The sequence below is a fragment of the Sinocyclocheilus anshuiensis genome, unplaced genomic scaffold (genome assembly GCF_001515605.1).
Source record: "Sinocyclocheilus anshuiensis isolate Anshui unplaced genomic scaffold, SAMN03320099.WGS_v1.1 scaffold792, whole genome shotgun sequence".
NCBI lineage: Eukaryota > Metazoa > Chordata > Actinopteri > Cypriniformes > Cyprinidae > Sinocyclocheilus > Sinocyclocheilus anshuiensis.
This window is the reverse complement of record NW_015558618.1, coordinates 68,428-79,327: the sequence shown is the minus strand read 5'-3', so window position 1 is coordinate 79,327 and position 10,900 is coordinate 68,428. Positions and strand designations below refer to the sequence as shown.

Here is a 10,900-nt window from a genome sequence, read left to right as displayed (position 1 = left end):
CCTCTAGGATTCCCATTTCTTCATACCTTTCTTCCTCTGGCCTTTGATTCAGAGTTAAGACATTGTGGCTGAACGTAATGATTTGGTTTGGTTGATGCATCAGATCCAGCACTGTTTGGTTTGCTGTTCGCTGCATTTTTCCGTGATTTGGCAGTTTTTCTGTTAGATCAGTAACAGGACAGACGAGTTAAAACTATTTCAATATTTTTATTTCAACTTTAAAGACAGGGAAAAGTGCACATACTCTTTTGTAGCCTCCAGGAACATGGAGATCTGCTGTTTGATGTACGGCTGTCGGAGGATGTGTTTGACGTCTGGCCTGTCCTCTGGTTTCTTACACAGCATCCGCTTGATCAGTTGTCCCAGTTGGGGGTCGTACTTACTTGGCATCTGGGGCAACTGAACATTAAACATTAATTAATAATGTGCTGTTATGAATGGACAGCTCTTTAGATTTAATGTATGCAAATATTTACAGTTCAGTGAAACAGATGACAAATATATTCATGTACCTTCCCTTCTACGATCCGATACACAAGAGAGTTCATGTCTTTTGCGTTGAAAGCATGTTTTAGAGTTGCCATTTCATACACGCAGCATCCCAGAGCCCACACGTCCGACTGCAAACACATACAAACAAAAATAATGATTTCATATTTAAAACACAAAATATCTGGGTAAAAAAATATCTAGGCCACCCCAAAATGAAAAGAAAAGGGAAAAAAAGGTCTGGTCTAGGACCATTTTGATTTTGGTCTTAAAAATTAAGAAATTCTCAGACATTTTCAGTTTGAGAGTTTTTTCTAATTCCAGTTTTATTCTCATTAATAAATTACTATAAAATAGCATATTGTACAGTATTAAGGCAGCATAAAAATACTAGCATTATGTAATCTTTTACAGTTAAAATAATGTTTTAAATAAAAATATAATACATAAGTACACCACTGTTCAAAAGTTTGGGGTCGGTACGATTTTTTAATGATTTTAGCAAATTTCTCTTATGCTCACTAAGGCTGCATTTATTTGAGCAAAAATGCAGTACAAACTGTAATGTTGTGTAATATTATTATTATAGTTCTATATTTTAAAATATAATTTATTACTGTAATGCAAAGCTGAATTTTCAGCATCATTACTCCAGTGCCACATGATCCTTCAGAAATCATTCTAATATGCTGATTTGCTGCTCCAGAATCATTTCTTCTTATTTGAAAACAGTTGTGCTGCTTAATATTTTTTTGTGGACATGATTATAATTTTTTTAGGATTCTTTGATGAAAAGGACATTCAAAAGAACTTGTTACGAAACATTTCTAACTGAAATAAATTTGCATTGTGATATTTAGAATTAGTACAGAGGATGTGTTTAATTGTCAAATAAAAACAACAACAACATAATATAAATTCCAAAATAGAATTGCCTGTTTTTTTTTTTCTTTTAATTGTGGGGTGAAAAATATAGCCTCAATATGTGACATAGCAAAAGCAGTAAAAGTGATTTAGCCAAGATTGATATAGACACTAGTACTCACATAGACTGAATCTAGTGCTGTACTAAAGGTCATTGTGAGCTGTGTCCATGCAGTACCTTGTAGTTGTAAGGTTTGTTGGAGAACAGTTCTGGACTCATGTAGTAAGGTGTGCCGATCAGAGTGCTGGCCATGTCGTTCTGATTCTCCAAGACCCGTGCGATGCCCAGATCACCCACTTTGATTATGTTGGTCTTGGTCAAGAAGATATTCTGCGTTTTCAGATCTCGATGCAGGATGTGCTTCTCGTGTAAATACTACAGATCAACAAAAATGTAACGCCTTTATCATTCAGCTAAAAACTCAGAAAGAACAGATGGATGGACGGATGGCTGTTGACTTACCTGAAGGGCCATGGCAATTTGAACAAACCACTCCACAACCTGTCTCTCAGGCAGCAGTTCTCCCTTCTGCTGTTTGAGTCTGTGGTAAAGATCTCCTCCCTCACAGAAACCCATCACGATGTAAAGCTGACAGTCCTCGCCTTCCCATGATTGCCGGTAGGTGACGATGTTGGGATGCTTGAGCTCTGAGAGGAGCTGCGCTTCCTGCTCCGCGGCTCGCCGCTCACGTCTGGAGGATGTTCTCAGGTTCAGCTTCTTGATCACATACTGCTGATACGAATTATTGTGTTATAACTTTGCACATTAATAAAAGACATGAACTCTAGTGGAGAATGTCCACATTTTAAGAAAATGCTCTAAAGTTTGTTGTACAATGAAGGAAAGGATCGTATCTGCAATCATATGTACCAAATCTCAAGTCCGTTATTTACATTTTTTTCAATATCAAGTTTGACTGAAATCAAATAGGATGAAACTGTGCTCTACTTTAGAAACAGAAAGATCCACACTCCTATTTTCCTATTTTTTTGGTTTTTATTTTATTTTTTTTATTATGCAACACAGCACACACGAAACTGAAAAGAAAAAGAAAGTGTTTTAGTGCTGGTAACCTTTTCTTTTAAGATTTTCTATAATAATCACTTATACAGTACAACTTAATGGTCCTTCTTTGTGACAAATGGCAAAAAGTAAAATAAATAAAATTTAATGTAATATCTCAATTAATGAGGTAATAAAAACTGCATGTAAGATAATTACATTTTAATTTAAACTTTAAAGAAAAAAAGTTTCAAATAATTTTAGAGCAACTCACTAACCAGGATGTCAACTACCTTTATTGTATTTGACCAAACAATCAATAACCAATAACATTAAAAACATACTTTATATGTCTAACAGATTGATTTGATTCATATTTTTTCATTGTATAGGTTATAGGTACATGATCATTCTGATGTGAAGCGTGCTATTATAGACTAATAATTTGCCTCTTAAATTGTTGCTATAAATGTGTTATGTACAAGCAATATTAAACACATCTTAAAGTAATTAAAAATCCCAAGGTTTTTCCTCAAATATGCATAATGAAAAAAACCAACAACAACAAAAAAACAACAACACACACACACACACACACGTTTACTTAGCAATCTAAATGGGGACATTACATAGGCTTCTATTGTTTTTATATACAGATAGTTATACACTTTTTAACCTAAACCCACCCCTACCCCTCACAGAAAACTTTCTGCATTTTTACAATTACAAAAAAAGTTTGTTTACTTAATTTTCATACCAGTTTTACAAATGAGGACCTTTCCTTAAATGGAGGTTTTGGGCGATTTTTGTCAGGTTTTGCTCACTTTTGAGTACAAATTTGTCCCCAAAATATGGTTAAGTAGAGACACACACACACACACACACACACACACACACACACATTTTGATAGAAGAAACCAACTCCCATCAGTAAAAACAACCACAAAGTCTGTTATGAACTAACGCTTAAAATAAGACATTAGTTCAGCTTGGCAATTAGTTAAATATATAAACCAGTGTGTTACTGATTAGCAGCGGTATGCGCAGGTCTGCACAAACTCAGAGGCATGCACCACTCTAACTGTTACCTGTTTACGGTCTGATTTGTGTCTGACCAGATTCACCTCCCCATAGCTCCCCTTCCCCACAACTCTCACGAATAAGTAACTGTCCATGATCCTCCGTCCAGAGATGCTCTATCACATAGCGAGTGACTTTAAGCCCTTCCGCAGATGTTGAATGGCAAGCAAGCGCGCTATTCTCAATGTACCGACGGTGATTTGTCTGTTTCAAACTTATTTTGGGTGATCCAGGGCACAGGAACCAGCCGTGCACAGCTTTAGCGTCTCCAGGCAACTGAGCGCATTAACATTACACGCTCCGGGTTCATGAATGTGCCGTTTGAGAACAGCGCCCTCTATAGGCTCAGCGACACATGACAATAATAATAACGGTTCATGATTTAGAGTTCGGAGATATGTTTGTTGACAGTGTTGTTTTATGTCCTAATCGTTAACATCTACATACATTTTTAATATGATCTTTAAGTTACAAATAGTATAACGGTTAAAGTTGTACGTTAATGTTAATCATGTGTTAACGAGTAGGCCTGTAAGATAAGTCAACAATTATTATCACCAGTAGGTGGCGGAATGTTTTTATTCACGTATTAACCGTTGTTTGGGGCACAGGTACAAACTAGTAAAACCATCTGCCATAGCTGAACAAACAACCAAGTTTACAATGTTATGAATTTTAAAATCTAAAAATACTGCCTGATTAAATATAAAACTGATTAAACTGATTAAAGTCACACATTGTAGCTAATATGCTATCTTGGGTCCACTTTAGACATTCTAGTAACTAACTTTGCAACTATGTCAGCTAAATCTCATTAATTTGCAACCACATGTCAACTACTCTAATTAGAGTATTAGTAGACTGTTAGGTTAGGGTTATGATTTGTATAAAAAGTTGACATGTACATGCAAAGTTACTTATAGTCAGTAAATCTGTTGGAGGAACATCAAAATAAAGTGTTACTAGGGATTCACTATTCAAGCCTTTGCACAGTTTGCATTAGACTAGTATATATATATATATATATATATATATATATATATACATATACATCAGCCAGTGTTCCACACAGAGATCTGAGAAGAACTGTGAATGTCTCCAAGATGCTTGAAGAAACCTGCCTACAAAACTACAGTACTGTGAAAAGTTTGAGGCACACTACAAATGCTGTAAAGTGAGGATGCTTTCAAAAGTAAAGTCATAGATTATATTTATCAGTGCACTTCTATTAACTGAATCGAATCAACATTTGGTGTGACCAACCTTTTTGTTTAAAACAGCTTTTGTACTAGGTATACTAGCACATCGTTTTTCAGGTAGCTTTGCAGGAAGGTTTCTTCAAGTGTCTTGGAGACGTTGCCACAGTTCTTCTGGATTTATTACAATTAATGACAGTAACATTAATTACAAAAGTAGTAACAAAAACAGTAGCATTTAACACTAGTACACAGATCTGTAGATTACAAGTAGGTTACAGAATGAAATGAAATACGCAAACACTAGCCATGAAGAGGTCTATACTATTTTATTCAGTAGTCGTTGAAGAAATGTTTCTTGAAAAGAAAATCAGCATATTAAAATTTCTGAAGGATCATGTGTCACTGAAGACTGGAGTAATGATGCTGGAAATTCAGTTTTGCATCACAGGAATAAATTACACATTAACATATATTCAAATACATTATTGGAATATTTCATAATATTACTGTTTTTATTGTATTTGCTTTATATCAGCGGAAAGAGGGATTTTCTTAAACACATTTCCTCATCAGCACGCCCTGAGCTCTGAGGAATAAAGATATCAGATAATGATGACAGCTATAAAATCAAATTCTAGGAACACGGATTCGAACAGACTTAACCCCGCCCCCATTACCTGAGAGTCAGCGATCTCTTTCATCTGATTGGCGCAGAGCAGCAGAGGCGCTGTGACGTGAGGGGCGCTCTGAGACTGGGTCAGCCAGAGCAACCAGCCGTCAGATCTCAGCGAGACTAGCGCGAGCGCAGCCTGTTCACATTACAGCACGAGACGCGCCTCTGCACCTCTCCGATTCACAGGTACCGACATCCACTGCATTATAACGTTGTGTTTAACACGAAATGTTGAGGACATGATCGGTAACTGCTGCTGCTTTCCGCAAGATGTCAGACATTTAAAAGCTTTTGGTAGCCTTTAATGTTGGTTTTACATATTGATGTCATGTAATATAAAGTATGTATGTATGTATGTGTGTATGCATGCACAATGCTGCAGAAAACTTGCATTATTAATAACTATGCACTTCGCAAATGCAGGCTAGTCCCACAGGTTAAGAGTTTACAGTCTGTTTTAGTTTGCATTAGCTGGTTGTTTCTATCCCAATGTCTTTATGATTGGTTCGTTATCTCACTTAGTCAGAGGGTGGATGTGGTCAACCACTTCTTTAGTTTTTGAATGCACTGAAACTTTGACAGCTGATGGTTTGATAGTATATAAAGAATGGAGATTAGGCTTTTGTATGAGGCATCATATTCTCTTCTTTTCAGATAAAATATTTAACTGTTGTATTAAAAACTCTGCAAGTGTAAAACCGAAAACATCCTAAATAGAGTAGACTATGGTATAATTTTACAGTGTTCATCCTTTCAAAACAGAAAACATCTTTCACAAATATCGACATCTCTGTCTCACCTCACTAATTTTCAAACCCTGGCTACGGCCATGGTAGTAAGTTTTGAATTGCAGCAGAATGAGCATCCTCTGATGATTGGTCTCATATGTGCTAAGTAGACCAAACGGTTATCTCTTATTTCATGCAAAATGAATAAAGTCATTGACACAGGCTGCTATGACTTTGAGCCACCCAGTAAAACGCTCAAATCTGCAAAGCAAGCCACATCACAGAACAAGGAAAGTTTGTAATGAACTGCATGCATAAGAGTTGAGACAGAAAACATAATACGAACGTAATGAATGTATGTGTACTCTAAATAATTCGAAACTAAATTGAAAAAAAAAAATTACTCTTTTGAATTTCTGCATCATTCTGACGTCAGACAAGTGAACGTTTCTGCAAAGTATAAACTGTGTTTATCAGTCAGTATTTGTCAGTGGCATTAAAACTGATTAGATGTCAATCCATGTCATTCCATGTTGACATCTCCACTGTGATGGTGTTTATAACTGTTATTATGACTTGTTTCCTCAAAAGTGGCACAGTTAAAAACTATCAAACTTGACAGCAAAACCACAGCACATGAGTAAAATTGCTTAGCGAAGTAATTTATTTCATTTGACATGAGAACATTTGCAAAAAAAAGCCTTAAAGCAGCAAGAAAATGGTTTACTTCTAAAGGTCAGAGAGATGGTTAAAAAAAAAAGGATGCATTGATATTTTGGCTGATACGATAATGATCATCTCTATATAAATGGAATATGATAACCAACATACCGGCAGATAAATCTAAATCTTGATATAAATTAGTGTAAGCCTTATTAAAATAAACAAAAGGCGTATTACGTCCAAGCACTTCAAACTACATCAAACATATAATGCTTTTATTTAAAACCTTAACTGTAGAAAATAAAGAAACAACCCGCCCCCCCCCATAAAATGACCAATTATAGCCTACTTTGAACCAGTTAAAATGCCTGACCTTTAAAACTCTTTGAATATATCATATATTATTTTCATATCTGACAAATAACACTAACATTAAACATCTATTGGCTGATCCTAATATATTGTGCATCCCAATAAAAATGGTCAATAAATGATGGCTTTTGAGGAAAACAATAAATACATGTATTTCACAACCCCTTTTAAAATATATGAAACCACACTGCACTGTATCTAACCATTAAAGGACAAAACCTTGCTTCTAATAGACTGAAAATGCTTAATGTTTTAGTTTTAATCACTGTTATCTTACCTCAACATAGCATCTGTCTCTTTTCACCAGTCAATCAAGTGGTTCCACATGTGTGCCCTTTCTCTTTCAGCCTATTAGCATTTATTTTCCGCGTTTTTGTGCTGTTTCCTCCTCTTTGCCACAGCCAGCGTTGCCATTCTTTAAAGCACTTTGGCTGTTTGATTTCCTCATTTGAACATTCTTAGGGATCAGACAGCCTGCCGGTTTTAGCAATTAATAATCTCAGATGTAGTTAGTACCAGTCTATTGGTTGATCAGTTGGTGTACTAGAATAGATCAAGCTTTTATCAGTTATTGTGGGTTGCTCTGACAGTCAGACTGTGATGTGCAGATAGACACAATAATGTTAGGGCTGGTTACAAGCAGCATGTCTTCCTCTTTGCAAAGCCTTCGTTTGTGCAATCATTTGTGCAGTTCTGTATAGGCTGTAGAAGGAAATAAAGTCACAGTTATCGCTGCATTATAAGTGTGAACTTCCCTGTGCTTTCCTGCGGCATTCACTTCCCTTTAGAGTTATGTCGAGCGTGCCGTGCTTTGACAGAAGCTACAGGAACGTAAAAAAAAATTAACAAAATACGGCATTTTGTTCTAGAGCAAGTCACGATGGTGCTGTAATTAAGAGCTGAACTTTGAACCTGTCTGCATATAGCATGTGGATCACACACTTGATGAGTTGATTGTCGCAAGCAGCCATATGGCATTTGTGTATCTGTAAGCATCTCTTAAAGGGACAGTGCACACAAAATGAAAATTCTGTCATCATTTTCTCAACCTTATGTCATTCTAAACTTGAATGACTTTCTTTCTTCTGTGGAAAACAAAAGAAGATCTTTTGATCTCAGTGTTTTTTGCCCACGCACTGAAAGTCATGGCGTCCAACTTGTTTTGGACCCCAATGACTTTCATTGTATGGGCAAAGAACGCTAAAATATTCTTTGTGTTCCTTACAAGATAGAAAGTCATACAGGTTTTTGTGTTTATTGGCTAGCATACATTCTACTACTGCATCAACTAAAAAGATCATATTTGAAAAGACCGAGCTTGGGATTTAAGAATTGTGTATAATCGGATAATCAAAATGAAGATAGATTAAAATTGATTAATGGGTCTTGTCAACTAAATCAGTCAAGCTGCACAAATGATGAAAAAATGCAAATAAAGCACCATATTTTGCATTATGTTCCAAGTCTTTTGAAGCCCCTTGAAACACTGTGTGTGTGAAGAACAGACAAACATGTGAGTTGTTATTCACAGATGATCTTCCCCAATTCGGGGGTATGCTGATTAGTTTGATTTCTGACATAATTGTAATGATAACCGAACGGTGTTGATTTAGCAACCTTATAAACAGAAAAAGCAAGTAATTCCTATAGCTTGTTTTTGCACATCCTGTGGTGGAGGCCTTTGTAGGGTGAGAGAAAACTCACAAAGGTTACCGCTATTTATATATAAGCTCTATACTTCCTGAATTTGAATTATGTTGTGGTTAGTTAGCTCACCTTAAAAGGGGAAGTGCAGTTTGTGGTCATAAACGCCCATGACAGACTCTATTAGCACGAATCATGAATCGTTCTGAGTGTGGTGTGACACTGTTCCGACCTGCTGAAGGTTTAGGTGTCACTCTGTATCTCTTCTGTCCTCTTCTGAGCAGCCATGGGAAACCAGTGAGTATCTCCATCATCTGTCTGATGAATTCAACATTTTGAATGCTGCATGATGATCTATAGATGGTAGCGTTGTGTCTGTTTTCAATCCTTCAGGCTTGCCTTTTGATTCTCCTTTCTATGTGGGTTAGTTTATAGCTCTTCTACAATCGATTTCTTGACCTCTCCATGGTTCGACACTAACAAACGATGAACTGAAACCTTTTCTACCACTGGACCTGCATGCACAGTGATCCAAATGCCTTTGTTATGATAAATGGTGCCTATGTATACGACTCTTAAAACTTCTCGCCTGAGATTTGGGATGCCTTTAAATCTTTGGTGTATGTTCATATTTTGCTTGCCTGGGGAGCCTTGGATGAAGTTTAGACTAACTCATGGATGTGTCTGGATGCTCTGGTGATTCTTAATGAGAAAATGGGTTTGTCAATAGAGAGAATTTAATGTCTCCCATCTTCTTCGCATGCGTCCATGTTAGATGTTGGCCCAGGCATCACGTTTAATTCCTGCACTCTTTCTTTGCTGTCTTTAGCTGTTTTGAGCTTGTCAACTGTCTGGAATGCAGAAGTTTTAAGGAAGTATACCAGTTTTAAGAGAGATTTCCAGCATTAAAATAAATATTTTCTGTGAAATTCTGTGGACGACTTTGTGACATGTTTTCGATTACCTCAGACGTACACATATCTCAGTTGTAAAAATCAAAAGTGCAGCAATCGCAGTGATATGTAGCCCATTTACATGTTGGTAGCTAATCAAATTTATTCGACTTCAATTAGACTTACAAAGTAGTCCACAATAAAAGAATACATATGTATAATGTTAAAGCAAAAGTGTGATTGGTGCAATTATGAACCGGTTCAGATTTCAATTATTATGGTAAAGCAGCATAGCACTTTGAGAAATCAATATATGTTGAGTCAATTTAGTTATGTTGTCACATCAAGTATGCCTTAATTATACACCACATCCTGTGGTCTAGTGAGAAGTCTGATGTTACCCATAAAAAAAAAAAAAGTGTAGTCTGTGCTGCTTTACAGCCGAGTAGTGCATCCATATTAGCCCAGTGAACCAAAGTCTATAGTCTTTGAGTGAACTAAAGCATAGCCTACAATGTAAGTCTATGGAATAACATGCAATATCCCATAAATGTTAATTGTAAGGAAATTTCTTGCTTGTTTTTGCGTCAAAATTTTCCAAAAGAAAAGAAAAATTCATGCAAGATAAAGACTGAAAAAAATAATTTAAACTAGGGTTGCACAATTAATTGAATTTCTAATCACGATTACAATTATGGATGCCACAATTACGTAATCGTTCAAAGTCCACTTATGTTATTCTGCACGCTTAAGATATGTTTTTTCTTTCTACATGTTATCTTAAGGGTTTTTCCATGTTTTTTGTTTTAATATAACATTATAATGCCATTCATATTTTTACTTTTTTATAATTTAAAGAAGAAACCAACCAATCCGATGTATAGTTGACATTTGAGGCTTAATACTATAGAAAAGCACTAAAGGTTTTTCAGTAAGAGTGTTTTCATCTTGTTTATTTTCATATAAAAATACGGCATGCAGTTGCATCAAACAATGGTATAAACATAATTCAATGTAAATTGTGATATCGTAATTAATAATCGCAATTACAATTTCAAGGAAATAATTGACAATTATTATTTTTGTCATAATCGTGCAGCCCTAATTTAAACCATTTTCAAGAAAGTTTTTTATTTTTATTTTTTACTTTGTTGCTCACCACATTTTGCATCACATGATTTAGCAGACAAAAAAAAAAAAAAAAAAAATTTAAAAAAAAGAAAATCAAAGAT

At 35.6% G+C, this 10,900-nt stretch overlaps 2 protein-coding genes across 4 annotated transcripts in view; one reads left to right on the top strand and one right to left on the bottom strand.

Annotated features, from left to right (window-relative positions):
- The window catches only part of LOC107680452 (NIMA-related kinase 4), a 14,249-nt gene extending 10,469 nt beyond the window's left edge, over positions 1 to 3,780 (bottom strand). The window contains exons 1-6 of the mRNA XM_016476340.1: positions 3,505 to 3,780; positions 1,877 to 2,143; positions 1,592 to 1,789; positions 513 to 620; positions 245 to 399; positions 27 to 159 (exon numbers count right to left, since the gene is read on the bottom strand). Of these exons, the coding sequence (XP_016331826.1) occupies positions 27 to 159; positions 245 to 399; positions 513 to 620; positions 1,592 to 1,789; positions 1,877 to 2,143; positions 3,505 to 3,591 (948 nt within the window). The 5' untranslated portion in view covers positions 3,592 to 3,780. The remainder of the gene's footprint in view (positions 1 to 26; positions 160 to 244; positions 400 to 512; positions 621 to 1,591; positions 1,790 to 1,876; positions 2,144 to 3,504) is intronic.
- A 1,679-nt stretch (positions 3,781 to 5,459) lies between these two features.
- LOC107680448 (calcium/calmodulin-dependent protein kinase type 1-like) overlaps positions 5,460 to 10,900 on the top strand; it is a 59,840-nt gene continuing 54,399 nt past the window's right edge. The window contains exon 1 of one of the 3 annotated variants that reach the window (XM_016476333.1): positions 5,460 to 5,540. Coding sequence is in view for 2 of the 3 variants with exons in the window: in XM_016476335.1 (XP_016331821.1) it covers positions 9,062 to 9,072 (11 nt within the window). In the remaining variant the exon portion in view is untranslated. Of the gene's footprint in view, positions 5,541 to 8,828; positions 9,073 to 10,900 lie in introns of those variants that run through there. The other 2 variants (XM_016476335.1, XM_016476332.1) reach the window with 2 other exon arrangements.